The sequence below is a fragment of the Charadrius vociferus genome, unplaced genomic scaffold (assembly GCF_000708025.1).
Source record: "Charadrius vociferus isolate BGI_N301 unplaced genomic scaffold, ASM70802v2 scaffold214, whole genome shotgun sequence".
Taxonomy (NCBI): domain Eukaryota; kingdom Metazoa; phylum Chordata; class Aves; order Charadriiformes; family Charadriidae; genus Charadrius; species Charadrius vociferus.
In genome coordinates, this window is record NW_009647955.1 from 3696253 (window position 1) to 3718587 (window position 22335).

Sequence of the window (22335 nt, forward strand, 5' to 3'; positions counted from 1 at the left end):
AACGACGGAAAAAAAGGTTTCTTTAATGCCTTTGCCTTCAGCGACCTGAATTGAACTGTTACTTCATCATAGATTAAAAACCAAGATAAAATGTCTGACTCTTAATGATATTAGAATAATTCTGGGCGTGTGGATGTGTTCAGAGAAAGTAGTGTAGGCAGTGTATTAGTCTGAAATTATGTTCTAGTACAAATGTAATGCAGGTTTGCCATTTTGGTGTTTGCTGCTGTTCGCTCTGTAATAGATGCTGACGTACCCTGGCCCATGTCTAGTCTGCTTCGTTTTATGTTGTGGATTGGGTGGGTGCATAACACGAATGTTTCTGTGTATTTCTTTTGAAAGTTAAAATGTAGTGGTGATTCTAGTTTTATAGCACTTAATGAGCTATAAACTAGAGCTGCAAAGCTAAGTCATGACAAAATGCTTCTGCCAGCCATTATATGCAGCCTAAAAACAGCAGTGTATTTGATGAATGCGAATGTTTCTATCCTGTTTAAATTGCCATTCCTTCCCGTTAAGTTTGATTGGATTAAGCAAAGCAAAAGTGTATTTTTATTGACACGTCAGTAAAGAAGGAATGAGATTGCATTTGTTCTTAATCGGAGGATTGCCCTTCTCCTGCAGTGAGAATCTCCATAACAGATTTCCAGCACACCCTGTAAGTGAAACTTATTTGCCACATCCCCAGTTCTTTTAATGGTAATCAAGAATGATAATTGGTCTTTGAACACTATCCAAATCATCCTATTTTGAACAAAGTTTTCTAAGGAAAAATACTGGTGGCAATATTAATTTTTATTTATAGTGAATTCTTTCAACGTTTTTTTAAATGCTTGAGTTCCTTTTAATTTTGTGTAAATACTTCTGCTACCATAAATATGCCAAAGATCTGTTCCAACAGTAGAAAAACCAGTGGTTTTGAAACCCATTTTTACTGGTATGTCAGAAAGACGTCTTCAAACCATCCAAGAAGGATGCCTTAAACACAAAAGAGAAATTTAATTATGCCATTGTTGAAATGGGAGGAGGAGTGATATTTATAAGAAGTTTTTCAGTCTTTGTCCACAGATGGCCAAGTAGGGGCATTATCAGGGGTGAGGTTTGTGTCCTGAACTTCAGCCCATTTGGAAGAAAAGGGCTTGTGTGAATCTGTTAGTCTTGTACCACCAAAAAAAGGCAGGTTTTTATTCCTTGGCTCTTACTCTTGCCATTCTACCAAATTTGGCATTCATATGATAAGCTGATTTAGCATGCTGAGCTAGCATAAAATTAACCTGCAAGAAACCCACAACCCGTACTGGAGCCTGGGCAGGAGCAGAAGGAGCCTGACTGCCTGCGTGGGTACCAGCTGCATGTTACGCTGGCTCAGCCGAGTTGTTTCACTGCAGCTGCAAAGTTTCCCCGAGTAAGTTTATTATCATTCTAAAAAGTTAGATTGTTTCCATTGTTACTCCTTGAAACACATCATAAATAGGAAAGTGGTGCTTAGTTTTATAGTCAGGCGAGGCGTGTTTATATATGGATGTCAATATACATTTTGGTACAAGGTTGGACTTCTCAACTTGCTTCATTGTTTATCCCATCTGGGAACAATCAATGAAAATCCCAGGTGGAAAACTACTACAGAAACACAACCCACATGCTTTTTGGGAGTGTGGACTTTTTAGTTAAATCATTTCGATGCTCTACGGTCTCCCCCCTTCTTGTTCCCGCACTTACCATGCATATGCACACACAGCTCTGCATGGCTATACTGGTATTATTAAAGGCTGCGAGGAACTCTAGTGCAATGCAGTGGCAGCCATAAGAGTCATAGAGGCTGACGTCGGAAGCTGTCTTTGCTGCTGAAAACATTGTATATTTGTGTCCTTTGTTTCAAGCACATTTTGGTTGAAGTTGTGTCCTGATGTTAAGAAGTATTACCTGTGTTCTGTAGTCTTGTTTTCTCAGTGATTCTAACAAATTGAACGCGTACTTGTTAGACACTTTTTTATTGGAAGCCATCATATGTGTTACAACTTTATTTTAGGGAGGAGATTCTTCAGAAAACTTTATGGGAGAGGGTATCTACTCATGTGATTGAGAATATCTACCTTCCGGCAGCACAGACTATGAACTCAGGGACATTTAACACCACTGTGGACATCAAACTGAAGCAGTGGACTGATAAGCAACTGCCTAATAAAGCAGTAGAGGTGAGAATTTAAAAAAATATTTTAAAAAAAAAAAATCCCATGTAAAGCCTGTTGAAATTAAAGCATAGCGCCAGGGAAGTAAGGTGGTGGTTTGAAGGGCTGACTGCAGTTCTTCTAACCCGACTACACGTCATAAAAGGCTAGTGGGATCTTGATGTTGAGAAGCATATACAGCAGGAACATTGAATTTTGCTCTTCTGGTGAATTTTCCCTATTAAAGACTAAAAAGACCCCTTTTTAAAAAAGTTTAAACCTTTCAAGCTCGGTTTATTCATATTTAATAGATTTATGCAAATTTAACAGAATTCCACTTGCTACAACATAGCAAAGCAAAGTTTAGTGTTGACTTTGTTAGTCATGGATAAGGCAGCAAAGGAAAAGACAATTCCTTACTTTATGTTTGTACATTGTTTTCAGAAAGTATGGAAATTTTCATACTTGCAAGAATTGTCATAAGTGTTCCTTTACTGGCTGGTGCGTGGTATAATGGTCCATTTCAGTAGGTATTGTTTGTTAACTTTCTAGGTGGCATGGGAGACTTTGCAAGAAGAATTTTCTCGTTTCATGACAGAAAAAAAAGGAAAAGAGCATGATGATATCTTTGATAAACTGAAACAAGCTGTCAAAGAAGAAAGTATTAAACGACATAAATGGAATGAGCGAGCGGAGGATAGCCTGGTACAATGTAGTGGGTTTTTTTGCATTGTTGACTAAATGCTGTTGAAATCTTTTTACTAGAGTTGCATATTCAGTATTCTTGCATTCTTTTAACATAATCATAAAATCATAGGGAGATGTCTCCATCTCTCCTTTTCTATATAATGTTTTAATTCAGTATTTTTCAATTTTAATACTACCTTTTGTTAATTGTTGCCCTAAATAACATCTAGTAAAATTGGTTTGGTTGGTTCAGGAAAAAGTCCTCCATGATCGACTGGCTGCCCAAGGACAGCCTTGTGAGAATTGTTTGGCATCAGCTAAACAACTTGTTCTGTCAAGTATAGCCACATAAAACAACGGCATTTCATTACCATCTTTATAGATTCTGTGATCTGCAGGGATTTCCTATTGTTTGCTGTATTTTACATTATTTATGCTATGCTATAGAAGAGAGTCAAATTAAACGCACAGAAAATATTTTTGGCAGCGCTTTGAAAAGGTGTCTCAAACAAATCCTGTGTGCCCAACACATGCTGTTTTTATCGACATCAAAATGAAGAGAATGTCAGAAATCTTTTTTTAACTAAATCCTGAATTTATTGCGAGCTAAAACGATGTTCTGTATTGCAGCGAGTGATCCAGCACAATGCCTTAGAAGACCGGTCAATATCTGATAAACAGCAGTGGGATGCAGCTATTAATTTTATGGAAGAGACGCTCCAAAGCCGTCTCAAAGACAGTGAGTTGTGTGATGTATTCCACTCCTGTGTGCTTTTTAATGTGGGGCAATTTCCAGATCTAGTTCACTTCACTGCGGTGCAAGCTTTTTGTATCAGCGCGGCTGAGACAGTGGTGACATTTTAAAATGGTACCAATACTGCTAGAAATGTTTAGCAAAATACAGCATCAAAATGTAGTGCTCTTGCAGTGAGGCAACTGAAAGATCAGTAATAGACATCTGTGGAGTCAAAAAATGGTACAAACACATGTGTAGAAGAACAGGATAAATTCAGGGAAAGTAGTTGGTCCATGTATAGTTATTGAGCATAATGAATTTTGATGCAAGTTGCAACAAGGTAAGATTTACTATTTTTTTTTAAATGCCTGACTCGGAACCCGGAGGGCTCCCTCAGTGGAGGGATGTTATGTTTTCAATATACTACTTTGAAGTATCTACAGGTTGGCAGTCATTTTTAAATTCTAGTACAAGACATCAACTGTTGCTTTGAGTAAAAGACTTCTGACTTGACTCAGTACGGCATATCTTATGTTCTTAGGCATAAAATGTCCATTCTTTATGTACCTAATTTGTACCTAATTTTAGAACTATAAATTTGGCTGGTTACGTGTATTTTGAGTGATACTTAATATCATGTTTCTTTTTTTAGCTGAATCTGTTATTGAAGATATGGTGGGTCCAGACTGGAAAAAAAGATGGTTATACTGGATAGGCCGCACCAAAGAACAGGTAAAAGGAGGAGAGGAAAAAAAAAAAGACAATTTGTAATTCGCTACCTGTAGAAAACTTGGATTATTATTCAGTAAATTTTCAAAAATACCAGCTCTCTTCACACTATTTACATAATTGGAAAAAAAAAAAAACTTTTAAATACTTTACAATTACTTTTACCATTCATTATTTTAAATATGACACCACAGAGAATTCAATATGCTTTTTTCATATTGCAGCTACATGGTGGCTTGTAAACTGTTTTCCATTCTTCAGCTGAATTAGATCTTTGCTACTGTGCCATTGACCTGAATATTAAAGTTTTTCCAGTAGAAAGAAATTGATGAAAACAGGATGAAAACTGGGGTCTTCTCTTCTACACTTTCCAAGCATGCCTTTTAAGCAGAAGTCACGTGCAGTTTCCTGTCATGCTCCATTTAGATTTAATTAGTATGTGATAGCATTATCACTAGCATTCTAGTCCCGGTTGTATTTTCTGATTGACCGTTTTCACCATAACTTCTCTTCTTGTTTGCTCATAGCTTTTGGAAATTTCTTTGGAATTTAAATAGCACTTTCCATTCAATGCCCAGAGGTGATGGGCTCTTTATGTTACTTTTTCTAGATATTTCTGAAACTGAATCATACTTTAAAGAAGTAAGTAGAGTTTAAAAGAATACAGTAGAAAGTAATTGTTTCAGAGGAAGGAGTTTTACAGTCAACTATATGCAGCCAGGTATGGGAGAAAGGCAGTGACTTCAACCTATCTTACTTGAACTTAATGAACAGCAACTTAAAGGTACAAATCCATGGAGAGCTCTTGCTAGTTGTTAGGCAAAAATTACAATTCTGATCAGTGTCACAGGTGATATGTGAATGTGAACCCTGCTAGTGGGTGTTCATGGAGGAAAAGGGAGGCTAACATCTATGATGTGGGTTTTTTCTACCCTTCTCTTCCTCTTCTGCATTTCTGTACATAATGAAAAGAAAAAATATGGAAAATTGGCAGTGAATTATCCGTTTAAAAATACTGTATTTGAGATGTCTTTGTACAAATACCCTTTTGAGTCATTTAAATGTAATAATTAATAGTGTTAAAGGTATTTTCTGTTCTGGCTTATTAAGCAGGTAGACTGTTTATTGAGGAGGTGCTGATGATCTCTGAGTCGATAATAATTATTAATAACTAATCATTCTTATCCTAGAATATTCGTAACGAAACAAAAAATGAACTTGAGAAATTAATCAAATGCAATGAAGAACATGCAGCTTATCTGGCAAATGATGAAGTGACGACTGTCAGAAAGAATCTCGAAGCAAGAGGAGTAACAGTGGACCCATGTCTGGTAGGATGCAGAATTGTAACAAAACATATGGAAGCCCCCTGTGAACATTTGAATGTTCTTTCTGGATAACATACAAAAGTTCCCCATCTAAATACCGAATTTGTAATCCAGATGTTGCCAAATGAATTACTAAATGACTGCTTGCACGCAATTCACACACTTCTGTTGGCTGTCAGACAAATGCAGTACAACGCTTTGAAATCTGTCAGTTTAGACTGAAATCAGTCTGCTGAGCAGATTTTCTCGCCTCTATTATGACAAGCCTTGTTTAAAATTATTGTTCACATGTTATATAGTGGAATAAAGGCCTTTATGAGCATGATAAGATAGAAACATACTGTGTGTTCCTCAGCTTTTGGTGTGGTTGTATGTGCAGTTTGAAGTTCATGGGTACATTGAAGAGAGGGAAATTTTGTAAAAATACTTAGAAAAAGGCAGGGATTTTGAGAGTGCCCCGAAGGAATGTATTGTACATTTTAAATATTCTGCAAAATTATTTATCTCACTGCAGTGTAAGGTTCATAACCATAGTTAGACCTTTTATCTAATTAAAATTAATTTAATTTAAATAAATGAGAATTCAAACATTAAGTCACAGATGTAGATTTCCTTTAACAGTGATTTATTTTTTGCAGTAACTTTGGCTACATTTTCAACATTAATACATGTACTTATTCCAGGTAGTAGAGTTATTTAAAAACCTGCTGCTGCTTTCCTATACAGCACTTGCCATACTTTTTTTTTTTTTTTTTAAAGGTCAGAGTAGTGATCTACATCCTCTACGTGAGAAGGCTTGAGTGCAAATTGAGTTTCCTTTCTTGCTAAGCAAGTGATTTTCTTAATTCTATGTTGTGGGCTTTTTGAAGAGCCATATGTATATAGATATTTCATTCTGAAGAACTGGAACATAAATTAGCCTAATCAAAAAAGTTACAAATGTTTTTTTTTACATAAGACCCATCAAATACTTCTCTATGCTTTAATCTGATTTAATTGATACGTTTTTGAGTGGTACCCATTAGTTTATTCTCAGTGTTAATGTGAAGATTGCATCATGCCAAGAGCACAACAATTTGGCCTGTTTTGTAGTGTGTAATTTAAATGTATTTTGGCTGCAGACAATATTTTCAAGCATTCAGTTATGTTACAAGCATTTGGCATCTGTAATGTTTGCCTGCAACTGGGGTATGATTAATGTGTTAGTTACATTTGGCAAATTGCTGAGAAATATTTAAACATGTATTACGTGACATTGATAGTGGAATTTGGACTTATATTTTAAAATCAAATGCGATTATTAAACTGTGCACAATAGTGACTGTATGTATTTAGTCAAATTTAAGTACTTCTTTCCTAGATAAAAGACACATGGCACCAAATTTATAGAAGATATTTCCTGAAGACTGCTTTGAACCACTGCAATCTGTGTCGAAGAGGCTTCTATTATTATCAGAGGCATTTTGTGGATTCGGAGGTAAATTGAAGAACAGATACACACTGGTGTTTTGCCTTAATATTTCCATCTCAAGTGGGAAAAAAAAAAAATTCAAATACTTTAAACTAGCCCAACCTTTCTTTTATGTCCTTTACCTTGAGATAGCTGGTGATCTTAGGTATGTTTTACATGAGGCTTGTAATTGATAAAATGCCATCCTGGTGGCAATTACATAAAATAACCACTAGGTATCAGCCATGACCTAAACATCTGTTATTTATCAATGTGTATTGAAAATACACTGTTAAAAGCAGTATTGTACGGCTGTTGATATCTTGTTGGTATCCATTTTTTTCACTTTCCCATTGATACTTATTTACCTCACCGATACAAAAAATTCGGCAAACATTAAGTAAGGGGTTTTTATGGGATAAGTATGACAAATAAGTGTTTAGTGTTAATGCTTGGAACCACATGTGATCAACAGGGAGAAAAAAAAAAAAACAACTATGGAGCTTACAAACAGATCTTTTAAATGACCGTTTTCTTGCCATTACATTTTAAAGCAAAAAGAAATTACTGGAAAGGTAATTTCCAGTGAAAGTGAGAAAAAAACCACTCTCATTTTCTGTGGAGTTTTTTTTTTTCTTTTTAATGAGAAACAATGATCCCCAGGGAGCCAGAAATCTTTACTGCTGTAGAAACACCGTTGCCTGTGAGAGAAAATGAGATCACAGAGCGGAGAGCTGCCTCTCCATGACATTTAACCTCCTATTCCTTTAATTGTCTTTTTAAGGTGTCCTAATGTGAAGTCAGTGCTCCCTCCTGCCATCCTTGCAGGTGTAGAAACTCTCTTCTGTTGTTAACAAATACAGCCCTTGGCCCAATACTGTCTTCAGAAGCATTTGTCAAAGGGGATCACAACATGGAGTTCAGCTGTTGTCTTACAATGTGTTTGCTATGAATAAGTGTGGTGTTTCAGTGAACATTAGGTTGTACTCACCAGCCTGCATATAGTGGGTGCAGGTTGTTTTTCCTTGGTATGCCTTGATATGGCTCTTTCTGTTGAAAAGAGTAGATGCAAAGATGATGCAGTGTGTTACATAGGGCTGACACAGTTCTTGAAGTATTTTTGGTGTGTTTCCTTGTTACTTACAGCAGTTATTCTGTGGGATTTTCGTGCAAAGTCAGGATATGTATACATGAATTTACAGTTGCCATTAAACGTGTCTAGAGTTTCTTCTAAGCATAAGGTGTTCAGTGGACCTCAGAGGTCTGACACTACCAACTTCCCTCCTTTCAGCTCGAATGTAATGATATTGTCCTCTTCTGGCGAATACAGCGGATGCTGGCAATTACAGCAAATACGCTGAGGCAGCAGCTTACTAACACTGAAGGTAAGACTCATAGTGAGTTGACGTGTTTGAACCAAAAAATTTGGTTCAAAACTTTCTAGTGTTCCTCTAGCTGTGTGTTGCTTTCATGCTTAGCGTGGCTGGCTGATTTTTATGTCCTGGTTAGGTAATTAAAAGATGTAGAGTAAATAGAACTTTACATTCTTATTTACATTAAAGGATTTAGTGTACATATAATGTCAAATAATTAAGACACTCTCCAATTTTAAATATTTTCAGCTTACGTGATGCCAATTGACAGTATCTTTTTCCAAGAAGAAAGAATTTCAATAAATAGTGACTATATTCTTTTTTTCTCAAGTCAATCTGGCTGTAAATTTTAATTTTAAAAAGTTTGATATAAAAAAACCTGATTCTTATGGATTTTTTTAAAGCCATGCAGAATGTACCATGCAATATCTAGACAAGCTTATACAACGGCAGTTTCCATGTAAGGTATCATTTATGTAGCAATTGGCTCGTGCCATGGTACAACTCCTAATAATGACCTTTGATCTGTAAAATTGTTTTCAACTTGCTTCTTGAAGACAGTGCAAGTGAAAGGTTTGAACCTTGTCATGCGATGCAAGTTACCCTCCATGGAGAAGAAATTGCCCCTAAATGGAGCAAGCTAGGTTGTGTCTCTTCAAACCACCTACCTCATTGACAACTGCTGGGCTGAAAATTAGGAAGTTTCATTAGGAGGTACTCCAAGTATAAAGGGCAAGGACGTGAGTGTTAAGATGGACAGAATACTGCTTTAAAGAGCTTTTGATTCCTCTTAGCCTTGTATATGGAGCAACATCCCTCTGTGTGTCACCAGTCCTTCAATACCACACTCATCGTTAACTTCTTTTTCCATCTTTTACCTGTAATTGACTTGGCCTTGATTCATCTGAGGGTGATGTTGATAGCGAGTGTAACCGTTAAGAAGGAGGCAGCAAGAATAATTGCAATAAAAGATTTGTTGGACACTCAGTCTCAAAGAAGAAACTGCTGAATTTAGCAGACAGCAAAGCAGTCTACAAATATTTTTATCTCCTCCTAAAACAGTCATCCAATAACAATTTAATTCCGAGAGGAAAATATGCTTTGAAATTTAAACAACTTTCTCAGAGTTTCCTGTCTTAATACGTTGAGAAGTTTGCCTTCTTTCCAACATGATCAGTTAGTCTGGTAACACATACTATGTCTCCCACAAACCTTCCTAAAATTTTGTGCTTAGGTCATGACAGGTGCGAAAATGTTACCACTCACTTTTTTTGGCTGGTTTGGTTTTTTGTGGGTGTTTTTTTGTTTGTTTTGTTTTGTTTGTTTGTTTTTTTTTTTTACAGTAAGGCGCTTGGAGAAGAATGTAAAGGAAGTACTTGAAGATTTTGCTGAAGACAATGAAAAAAAGGTGAAGCTCCTGACTGGCAAGAGGGTCCAGCTGGCAGAGGATCTCAGTAAGTACCTACTCTATAGCATTTTGTAACTAGCTTGAAATGAAGTAAATTCCGACCACTGTCCTTGACAACACTTAATGTGATACGGATTGTCCATGTGCTAGTGTATAATTAATATCACAAATGCAATTTTTCTTAAATACGGTCAGATCTTACTGACTCAAAGGTGACCATTAGTATGGTGTTATAAAACAATATAATTTACACTGGGTGTAAATTCACTGATACAAATATATTGCATCAGTATATTGACAAATGTAGTTAAAACAGTAATATTGTAAAGGGAAGTTCTTGTTTTTCTAGTACAAGAACTAGTTAATCCACACCTCAGAGACCTGTCTCTGGGTTATGCAGTCTTGACAGTGTAAGGAGGTTTTGATCCCATCTTATTTTAATTATTGGGTGAAATACGCAGCCTTCCCACAGATAATGCTGACTTTTAATACAGATTAGCTGGAAATGCCCATGATTTACTGACCGGCTCGTTTTAGGCCATGTATACAGAAACAAAACCTGTCAGACATGAAGATCTGATATGTTGTGCTTATTGAGCTGAGATGACCATTTTATTAAGAGATATAATAAAGAAGAAAATCTAGCAAGGAAGAGAATTTAGCCCTCCAGAAGGATTACAGTAGGTTAATGCTTTGAGTCACTCAAAAAAAAATGTTAAGGGGTTATGTGGTTAACATAGTAAGATTTTAAATGGTGAAAATTTTTAAGGGGACAATCCAGGCTGAGGTGATACTCCCATTGTCTACCTGCACATCCAGTAAGGTTTAGACTGACTTGTAGCTGGTGGGGCTCACTCTTGCACAAATACTGTTGGGTTTTTGGCAGCATTCTGCTATTGTTCTGTGAGACTTCCACTTAAACCCCAGCTGTACCCCTGGACTGGTAGGGGAAAAAACAGTGCTGTGCAAAAGGGAAAAGAAAAACGCTTGTGATAAATTACGTTCATTTGTAGATATAAATATCTGCATGTTGACATCACAGGTGACCTTCCTTTTTAGACCTTTATTTCGTGTTTGATACAGAAACTAATTTTCTCTTAAAATATGACTTTGGATATTTAATTCATAATAACTGAATGCTGTGGTCAGTATTTCTTCTTTCATTTAGCGATGTTCTGATATACAGGGTTCAGTGGGACAGAGGAGCCTTCAATTGCTGTTAGTTTCCAAAGTATGAATTATGTCTTCCATTTTTTACATCCAAAGTGTCATATAAGATGAATGTTTTGCTTACAATAAATTCAGGATCTAAGGATTTATTTTTGATAGTGCTGGTTTGATTACACTGGAAGTATTATATTTATATTGGAAGTTTTGCTATTAAAATCCCAATCGGTTATGGTATTCATTGTCCTTTAGAAAGTATTGCTATAGTATTTTGGGATTGTGAGTAAGAGTTTTAGTGAATCTAGAGCAAATTGTCTGGTTTTTTTTCAACTGGTCTCTGAAACAGCTGGTGTGACTATATAATTTTTATGATAGATTCATAATTCTCTCCAAACATCCTGTGTTGCTTTTGAAACCCTCTATCAACCTTCATGTAGCCATTCTTTTAGAGTGAGCGGAATGTGTTTTCCAAAATACGGTTTTCTGCTTTCTCTATGTATATATCTTGAGGTAAAACTAGCGGTAGCCTGCATAGTGGGACGCTGATATCTAATGAGGAAGTTATCCCCTTTTATTGGTGAGCAGTGCTGCTTGCTTTCTTGCTTTGATGCTGAATGTTAATTTTTTTCCTGAGCAAATGCTGCTACAGAGTGAAACTTGGTGCTTTTGCTTTATCCTTAAATATTCCGTGTTTCAAAACAAAGTAAAGGATCACTAGCAAATACATAATGTTTAAGTTAGTCTGTCTTTATTTTACACTGAAATCGACGTGGAATTTTGTCAATTTAGCTTCCCGCCAGCATCAGGAATAACCTCCCATTTCAAAGCAGTAACAACTGGGGTCGTTATTTTGTAAACTAAGAGTAGACCTGCCAGAGCAGCCTGCCTGTGTGTTTATAAACCTAGGTATCTGTGTATTAGTATGTGTGCTTCCAGTTTGTAGTATGTACTTCATAAATTACTACGTAGTGAAAACACCGTCACTGCACTGTATTTCTTCAGATCCAGGAGGTCACAGATCCCATGTGCATTATTCTAAGGAAATAATTGTTATTCGGTACAAAACTATGTATGATGACATGTTCTGTTTTATTGTACCTATGGGAAGATTTTAGAACTATCACTGCTTAGCTCTGTAGTGAAATCAGCAATGTTCTCTCTACTTTCTGCATGCTTTTATTGCTAAGTGGTTATAATTTTTATGGACAAATGACAGGAACAAGGGATTTCTTTGCCTTTCCCTTAGTGAATAGAGTGCTTTTCTGTGGTGCAGTTTGTTTTTTTTATAATCCTGAGACCGGCTTTGATAGCATAGAGCATTGAACTCTCAGATGGCTATGCAAGTAATTTCCTTCTTACAGCATTTAGTGATGATCAGGACTCTGCCTAAGGAAAAAAAAAAATCCTGGCTCCCACAAGACACATCCATAAAGTACTTGTATTTTAATTAGGAATGGAATGGAAGTGATCTCCTGAATCATGAAGTCCAGTCTCTCTCTGTTCCAGGCAGCTGTGTTTATATAACCCAGCTCATTCACCTATCTTGAGCTCCATCTTTAAATCAGTTAACTTGTTGGGACTCACTGTTCATACTGAAAACAAGCTCCAGTATGTCATTCCTCTGATGGTTACAAACAGTCTTTTAATTTCCAGTGTAAATTTGTAAATATGAGGCTGGGATTCGCTTCTTGATTGGAAACTGTACTTGCAAATCTAAATTATTTATATACCTGAGTTTAGGACACTTTCTCTTGATGCTGATGTTACAGCACCACTGTCTCACTTCTGTTACATCAGTCTTTTAGTGCTGAAGCACTGGAAGTGGTTTATTGGTTGTTCAGGATACTGGTTAATGTCAAACTGTTGTTGGATAATGTCTAACATGGGCAACTCGGTCTCGTAAGGAGAGCTCATGTAAGACTCAAAACTTATTTGAGCAGGTTTTGATATCTGTGTTCTACAACCTCGAATGGTATTTTAACCCTATATATGAATGTTCATTGATGACTTTTAGGCCCTGAGTCTTGCTGCTTCTCAGTGTTTACTTCTCAGGTTTTATTCTAGGTATTTTAAAGAGCATAAACAGATCTTTTGAATGGTTTCTAACAAATTACATGTTTTGTAATGTACTGAAGGTTACTTTTTCTTAAAAAAAAAAAAAAAAGCGGCTTTAAATATAATGTAAATGTACTCCTTAATCATAAGTATCATCATGATACTTGTACCAGTGAACAATTACTAAGTTTATGGAAATAAAGAAGCCTAGGACTAGAGACCATCTGAAAGAAAAGGGGCAGAGCAAAAGACGAATAGCTGAATTGGAAAAACTGAATTTAAAAATGTCCTAAAATGTGGTCAATTCATAAGAATACCTCCACTGAAAGAGGCCTGTGGTCGGTGTATCCCAGTGTCCTGTCCCTGGCAGTGAGCAGGCGTGGGTATTTAGGGAACAGCATAAGAACAGGTTAAGTATACAGTAGTACTTGCCTGGTGTGCTCTCTCAGCATCTAACAATCTGGGTTCCAGGATTTCCTAATCCTGAGGTAGTATCTTTGTGATTAATAGCCATTCATGGATTTTTATTTTTTTTTCCTCCTGTGAATTTCTCTAATTGCTTTTTGAACTCATGTAAACTTTGGCATCTGTAACATCCTGTGGCAATTAGTTCCAGAGTTTAACTTCACATTGTGTGCAAAAGTACTTCCTTTTGTTTGTTTTTGAGCCACCTGCCAGTTTCATTTGATTCTCCTTAGTTCTTGCACTGTGAAAAACATGCAGTAATCTTTCTTTATTCTAGTTTTTTGTGCCAGTCATGACTTCATAGATGTTTGTGCTACCCGCACTTGCTCTTCTTTTTCCTGACTTGAAAAGTTCTCATCTGTGTAGTTGTTTCTTGCACGGACATTGTTTCATAGCCTCAGTCAGCCTTGCCACTCTTCTCCTCTTTTTTTTTTAGTTCTCCTAAACCATTTTTGCGATTAAAGAGCAGAACTGCACACCATATTCAAAATGTCTGTATTATGGATTTATACAGTTGCATTATGATGCTTCTGGTTTTTAATCTGGTCTTTTTACAGTAATTCCTTGTAGTCCTTTTCCTTTTTTGCCTGCCACTGGGCAATGAGCTGAGGGCTGCACTGGACTATCTGCTAGGACTCCAATTCTTTTGTGAGAAATAACAGCCAGTTCAGAGCCCATCAGCCTAGTCATTTTCCATGCCATGTTTTTAAACTGTAGATGCAGTTGGGAGAGGTTTATTATTTTGCTGAGGACACAGAAACAAGAGGAAATTGCTGTCTGTCTCCTACATGTCTAACTGGGTACTTCAGGCATATTCAGCAATTGGCAGGAACCTGTTTTAATGTAGTTATTTACAACCTCCCTCACAATTCTGCTGCATTATTTATGTTGAGGTTCTTCACCAATGTTGCATGTCAGTTGAATAATTTACCCAGGTCTTTCGCCTGATCTTGGATAGCCTCATCAGCAACAGGAAGAATTATGTTTACTTTCCAGTTGGCACATGCATCTTGATTGTGCTCATTGATGAAGGACAAAATATTTTGATTTGAAACCTATATTCCACACAACTTAGTATTTTAATATATGCTTAGTTTAATCAGTATCTTAAATAGACCATGTGCTAGGTTCTGTAAGAAGTAAAGTGGGGTAGAGGGAGCTAAGAGTACAGTGGTAAACCTTAGTAATTTGAAAGGAGAATTTCCACTCATAAAAATGGCTCTTGTCAGGACTGCCCTGTTTGTATTGCAGGCTTTAAGCCACTGCTTGTGGCTGGAGGGAAAATCTAATACCTAATGGTGGCAAATCAGTCCCTTCAAATGCCTACGGCTGTGTTACACACAAGTGTGTGTAGCTGTACACAAAGCTTTTCCACTTTCTTGTTTTTTTAAGTATTAATTACCCTTTGCTTCTACACTACCTTAGAAGATGGATTAGTCAGTATATATCCTTTAATTCTATCTGTAATCTTTTATATATTTACTAGTTCATACATGCTTAACTTTTCCAAAGCGACTGACATTGAACGTGCATGCAGGCTGCCTCTGAACTTCCTGAAAGTTTTTAAATTTTAAATGTATTTTAAAATGGGGGGGGGGGTGTCTGCAAAATTTGTTAAAACAGTAAAACTGCTGGTATTTACTGAGTTTCAGGAACTTTTTGCTAGCGTGGGTTGATTATTTATAAAAGACAATTCTTTGAAGTCACACCTTCCCTAGGTTTTTATCTTTTAAATTGTTTTTCAGTATTGGGTAATACTTTTTTTTTCTGGGAAAAAAAATAATGCATAGGTGAAAGAACTTGATTTAAAGATAAATAATATCTTTTCTGCTGTTTTATTTTTAGTACAAATGACAGTGTAGTAAGTTTTATGCAAAATTGATAACATGCAGATAAATCTTAACTTTCTGTAGACTGCTTTTAACATGGCAATATTTATTTTTTTTTTAATGTTGAGCTCCCACTGAAAGGCTTCCCAGAAGTACCTAATTGTTTCCAGAATTCCACTCTGCTGGACTCACTTTTTTTATATAAAGGGCCAAAGCAAACTTCCTCAATAGTGTGAACTTTGTACGGTTATTAAGTTGCCGTACAACTTTCCAACACAAGATGGCAATGAACGGCCTTCATAGGAGGAGCGGGGAGGATGAGCGTGCAGCAGAGCTGGTGCCAAGCCTCTCCTCAGTGGTTACTTTTTCTTGGGTTTTGATGCATGAGCATGGCTTAGGAAGTGGGCATTGGTTTCTTGGATGTTAGATTATTTTTTTTTTTTCCTCTGGGAGGAAGATGCACTCGTCTATCCTTGTCACTTTTGTTTTCCACTCTTGTGTGTGTGTTTGTGTGACATGTAATTTATGAAGATTGTAAGGGATGGTAATTTTTTCTCAGTCACACATTTCTCATTAGGAACTGCATGGAAAGTGTTAGTTTAGTAAGCTTTGTTACTGAAAAACTGTTATGAACAGAATGCTTTAATAATTTTGGAAAGAAAATGGGATCTTCCAGTGTCTTATCCTAGAACCTAAGCTACATGTATTCATATTGCAGTAACATTTAAAACATGCTAGGGGGTGCACGTGTACATTGAATACTTAAGGTGAATCCTAGCTTCAGGCAGTCAGCAGGAGCTTTGCCATTGACTTCACTGGAGGTGAAATTTCACAGACCCCAGAGAAATACATATGCTCTATCTTCACTTATTTCTTCTCCTTTATTCCTTTTAAACAGCTAAACTATGACTGTTGCAAAGGTGTCTTTTAGGTGTGCAGGATTTACACATATAAGGATAGTACATGTAAAGAATCTTTCCTAGGTCAGCACAATATTCATCCAATATCCTGTTTCCTCACAAGTTAAAAAAGGAAAAGAAAGCCCAGAACTCCCCCAAATTATAAGTAAAACCATGTGCATTTACACAGGGAGAGTCATGGGCAGGAGGTGGGAAGGGACTTATATGAATGTGAAGGGGTCAGCCTCCGAGTTCGTTTGTCAGTAATATTGACACCTGTACAGGTGTGGTGGGCTAGCTGAGACTTCGTTCTGCACAAAAGCTTTTTGAAACTTTTGAGGAGGGAGCCCTCACATGAAGAAAAGGTAGCTTAGGGCCATTTGTTTAAATTCTGTCATACATTTGTAAGGTATGAAGTATAACAGTTTGCAGAACTTAATTATTTTCTTGTAAAGACTAAAACATAAAAACTACATAAGCCAGTGTTAGAGTAAAATATTTTCAAGTTTTATATCTAAAGTCATTGCTTTTAAGTCACTGCATTAAATTGACTTACTTTTTCTCTTGTGTTGAATCCATTAGTGTTGAATGTAAAACTTCAGCAAACTTTGGGCATTAATGATTTAATATCATATATGCATATAATAAACGTACCGATTTAGTGGAGTTAGAAAGCTAAAGTTAGCTGAGGTTGGTGCTTCCACATGCACGTTGCTGACTCAGGATCTGGAATTCCTGTGATCTATTTGGCTAAGCTGAATGGGCTCTGTCATGTCTGTTGCATGTAACAAACTGATTTAAATCCAAGCGAGTCTCCTTTTTTGTTATGCATTTATGCAACGTTGGGGATGAAGTCTGTGCAGTACTTTGCAGATAATAACTTGCTCTGTGGTTACTTTTTCTTTTTCTTTTATTGCTGGTAGTTGCAGAATAAAAATGTTGTGTGAAACTAACCCTATATTGTGGTAATTACTGTAGCCTAATGAAATTTCGGTCCCTTGAGATAATTGTCAACGCTATTTTGATTTGACCTCTGTCCTACATGACATTGTTGATTACATGTGCTCCTTAAAATCATGCTTTGACTTGGCTTTCTAAAGCCTTTGCTTCCATTTTCTCTTCTATTATGTGTTCAACTTTGAAAAGGTCAGAACAGTGTTTCATAGGGGCAAAGCTCAGCTGTAGGGGGAAAGCTCTTCTCTCAAATAAGCAGATCTTTGGTAATTTTCCCCTAGAAACCAGAGGCAGACAAAACAGCTCAAAAGGCAGTGGTTAGCAGTCCTTAAATTGATCCTTAAGGGGCTTGTTCAGAACTAATATGGGTTTTGGTCTTTAAAAGATATAGGAAAAAAAGTTGCCATTTTGAAGATATGTAGAGCCCTGATGTCACCCCTGCTGCTCAGACAGACATGGGAAAGAGGAAAGCATCCTAGGAAATCCAAATAGAGAAGTAATGTTATTAGAATCTGCAGAATTACAGTTATTTTTTGCTCTCATTTCTTCCACGATGCCTAAATATTGGAGTTTTAGAGCTACGTAAGTAAAAATGCGGTCACTTCATAGTTGTGAGACTGTTCATAGATGTGGCAGCAGTCTTGCTTTGCTCCTTTCAGCTGGTCGGAGCAGTGAGGAGCACTCAGTTATAGTCTGATCCTGAGGTAGCAGAACGTGACACCAGGAGATGTTGTGGCCTTCTAACCAGACAAAAGCAGAGGGGCCCTTTCCCTCTGGGAATCACCGAACAGATCTCCAACTTCTGATAAGCATGTGCAGGGTAGCTGCAATCTTCACTGTCCCCTGCCAGCAGCTTCCCCCAGGACGTTAATGTGGCCTGTGTCTTATCAGAGGCTGGGTGTCATTTACAGCACATTCATTTCTGCCCAAATCTCAAGCAGTCGGAGTGCTTATGTGGGCCGTCTGTGTCTAATGAGTTCAAGCTCGTGCTGCTGTCACCAGTGTCCTGGTGGCAGTATGACTTCTGTGCTCCGTTTGAGCTCTGTAGAGGTCCTGGTACTCCATGGTGCAGGAAGTCAGAGGGCAACGTGCTTGGAATCACTCTGTGCGGTCGTGTCTTCAATTTCCCCTGCCTTTGAACATGAGCAAGTCAACAACAATGCATCCCCTTATTTGCAGTAGATTTGCTAACTTTATGGTACTCTGTTAGAATGCAAATTAATTGTTTTTGCACGATTATCATGTTTTTAATTCCATGTAGATAATTTATGAAGTTAACCCAAGCAAGTGTGCTTTGACATGAAAGACATTGGTTGAATGTTTAAGGTTTTTTCCTCGTGGGGTTTTTTTTTCCCCCTCTCCTGAGTTTTGGGGCAGCTGCACAAAACTAATGAATTAAAACCAAAAGAATGTGTAGGACAGTCTGTGTCAAAGTGCAGATAAGGTAGTTCCTGCTTTGTGTCATGGCAGAAAGTGCTTTAAAAAGCTGCATCTTCTCAGAGAGGGAAATAATCCTCAAGGGAGAACATACATCACTGGTAAACCTCCTGCGATGGAGTGATGGTTTACTTAACTTAAGAATCCCAGATGACCAAAGTCTGTCTGCTGTGATTTCTTGAAGTTATTGATGAAGAGTTAGGCACTGATGTCCAGGTTCTAAAACGGATCCTTACAAAGTTCAGCACATTTGTCACTGACTAAGCGAAGCCTATCACTTAAAGTTGACACGGAAAAATAATGATAAACTGCTACATGAGTAATGACATATTTAATGCCTGTTAATCTTACCCTAGACCCATGTTTCTTGTACTTGAGGGTCATCCTGGTGTTGTCTGCCAAATTTAATTTTTTCCTAAAATTTCTTAAATGATGCAAGGGTCAAAACATCTAATTGGATGCTATTTTCTTTTTAGTACTGGTTGCTTATGAGGGTACCTATTAATCCAAATTTAAATATGTAATTATCATGGAGAGGTTACTATTTGTATAAATGCAAACTTTTAAACTAACCAATGTATTATGTATTTGTTTTGAACTGGTATGGAACTGTGGAGTGTAACATTGATGTTTCCAAAAGCTGGAATAGTCAGTGTCACCTATGTTGCACATTGTTCATGTTGTAGCGGACTCCACTTTGCTTCCAATTTGGAAGTATGTTTAAAAACAAAAGAGAAGGAAATGTTTTTGGCTAGGAATGATAACAAAATAAGAAAAAAAAATAGAATAACATGTTTTTCTTCAGGGCGTGATGACTTAAGTTTCTCACTATCAAAAATGAAGCTTATAAATTTTTAGATCATAATAATAATACCATCACCATTTCATTTTCTGACATCATATTTTAGAGAGACTTTCACATAAATAGTCCTGATAGCATATTATTTTATTATCTAGCTGACTACTGAGTATGCTTCATTTTGGGTGGAGAACTAATGTGTATCTTATTTCTTGTGTTAAAGTCTCCTTACAGTTTTATAGCCTTAAGGTTACAGTAGCCTTTACCTCAGTAGTTTACTTTGTAGCTGTATGTGTCCTTTCTGCATAAGAAGTTGGGGTTTTTTTAACATCACTTGCTGAGTCATTGGGTAATATTTCTGGTTTGCCTTTATACTTTTCACTATTTTTGCCAAAAATAGTGAGCATCATGATGTTCTGATTCATTCTAGCTTAACTGTTTTGATTTTGAAATTAAATCTTTCTGTGTCCGTAAATCTGATTGACGAGGTTGCCTTGTCATTCTGCTACTAAGCTCCTTCTAGCTGTGTAGTAAGCAGCACAACTAAATTCTGTTGAAAGATTGAGTTATTAGAACAGTTTTAATTAAAAATCTAAGGTAGAGACAGAGGACTGAAAGGTGACCAAGTCCTACCTTGATATTGCAGACATCATGACTCTCAAACTCGCAGCTTAATATAGATTCGTAATCATTTGTACCTTAAGCTAACACTAATGACAGTATAGAAATGTATACTAGTTAGTGACCTCGATCGGGCAATATTTACTTTCTTTTCTGTAGACAAGCGGGACTGATGTGCAATAGCCCATAGAAACATATCTTGTATAAAGTCATCAGTAGTCTACATAGCTGTCGGGTTTGCTTCAGCCCCTACCTCCGTTCTCCTGCTCTACCAGAGGCAGAAAGGCTTCGTGCTTGCCAGCCTGAGGAGCCCTGGGGACCGCTCCGAGAAATACAGACAGCTTCTGTTCTGTTTGACTGAGGAGGGGGGAAATGTGTTGCCGAAGCCGTTTCATTAAGCTGCAGAGGTCTCGCTTGTGAATCTGGGGCAGCTATAGGTCAAGACATTGATTGATTAGTAATCTACAGTTACATCAGCACAATGCACAATTCCTGTTTCTGACACTAAAAAGCATTATTAGTAATGCTAAAATAATGTTCCAATGCTCAATCCCTTGTAAAAATAGCTGAAGTGTTTTCAGGCAAGCTCTCTTCTGCTGCCTGGTTATCTTGAGTCTGAAATAAAGGTGATAGTGTTTTGTACAGGCAGCTGATACCTTTGCTAAATATGATATGCAGAGCTTAATATGGTATTAATACTTGCAACAAAAATGACTTCAGTGATGGCAGCTGTGATTTTTTTTTCTGTCTAAAATGACTTCTTAAAACTAAGATTTTATTACATTTCTACAGCAGGCTAAATGTACAATCTGGAGGTAATCTTTTCCTGTTTTAGAGGTGGATTCACCTACAACAGGGAAAAGAAAAAATGTACACTTACATATTTCTTTGTAGAAACAAATTGATGTTTTCTCCTGTTAATGCCATGGAATAGGAGATTTTCAACCAGGTCACCAGCAGGCAGTTGTTGCTGAATTCATATCCGTGAAATTGATATGTTGACTGACCCTTGGAGATTTTAATAGTGATATTAAAATATGTTTAGTGCCTTGTCTTGTTCTGGTGTTTAAAAAAAAAATTTCCGAGAGGACACTGAGTTGTCTATTTAATAATGAAAGTGTCTCACCTGATGCACTTGGATAGTTCGAGCCTGTTAGAGGGTTAGTCCCTGTCCTTCTCGTTGTCTCCCTGGAACTGATGACTGAAGTACAGGTATTCTAGATGTTGCTGAGAGTAAAATACCTTTTTATCTGAGGATGGCAAAGGGATTTAAGGCAAGTAGAAAGCTGTCAGTAAGTTTGGTGAATATATTGGTGGATGTTTAGCTTTATCTGTCTGAGAGGGGAAGCCCGATTTATAAATGTATTTACAACATTTTTGTATCATAATCATCCCATTCCATTTCAAGTCAGAATCTATAGAAAGAACCTAATTAAACTTAGCTGCAAATTGAAATCTCATCACAGATTGCAATACATATAAGAAATATTTTGTAACAATAAAGGAAAGCTACTACAATGCAGCATCAGTTAGCATCTTCATTCAGTCTAACTGCTGGTAACTATAGAGTGTGCTAGCCGTTTTCTGCAAGCTTGCATTTTAAAAGCTGTGTATTTTTAATGATTCATGAATTTACTACATGAACTATTATAAATTCCATTTAAACTTTTCAGGGTTCTGCAGTGCTTTTATTACACTAATGAGCTAATTGTTTAAGAATCATTCACATGATTCATCTTCCTGCTCAGCCTTTTTTAAAAAACTTTTAGCTGCTGAAACTGACTTGACAAACCAATATTTATAGCAGTTTGACAGCAGGATGAGGAACAGCGTTTGTCTTTGTAACAGCTTAAAGAAAAGGCCTTTCCAGCACCCAGCCATGCAGTTACAATCTTGACCTCTTTCTTATGCTGGGAACATACATACAGCAGACAAGCACCACCTCCCATGTGTTTTCTTGACCCTTTGACTGTCCATTCACTTCCCATCTGTTTTGCAGCCTTAAAGGAACAGAGGGGGCCCTCTACTTATAAATCTGTCTTTGCAGCTGATAATTGATGTTCTGTCTCTTTAAGGGCAGCCTGGGTGGTTTTCTTTTCTCTTTTTTTTTTTTTTTTTTTTGTCTTAAAACTTCAGCTTTCCTCTTGGCCTCACCTCGAGGAAAATATGGTATGTGAACAAGAGGAAACTGGCAAAAAATGTGATGGGTATTTTCAAAGGATTTTCTAAA

At 36.9% G+C, this 22335-nt stretch overlaps 1 protein-coding gene across 1 annotated transcript in view; it reads left to right on the forward strand.

The window, feature by feature from the left end:
* OPA1 (optic atrophy 1 (autosomal dominant)) overlaps positions 1-22335 on the forward strand; it is a 56864-nt gene that overhangs the window by 27789 nt on the left and 6740 nt on the right. Inside the window, exons 22-29 of the mRNA XM_009883370.1 lie at positions 2030-2195; positions 2721-2873; positions 3486-3594; positions 4244-4323; positions 5511-5651; positions 7009-7125; positions 8390-8483; positions 9815-9925. Of these exons, the coding sequence (XP_009881672.1) occupies positions 2030-2195; positions 2721-2873; positions 3486-3594; positions 4244-4323; positions 5511-5651; positions 7009-7125; positions 8390-8483; positions 9815-9925 (971 nt within the window). The remainder of the gene's footprint in view (positions 1-2029; positions 2196-2720; positions 2874-3485; positions 3595-4243; positions 4324-5510; positions 5652-7008; positions 7126-8389; positions 8484-9814; positions 9926-22335) is intronic.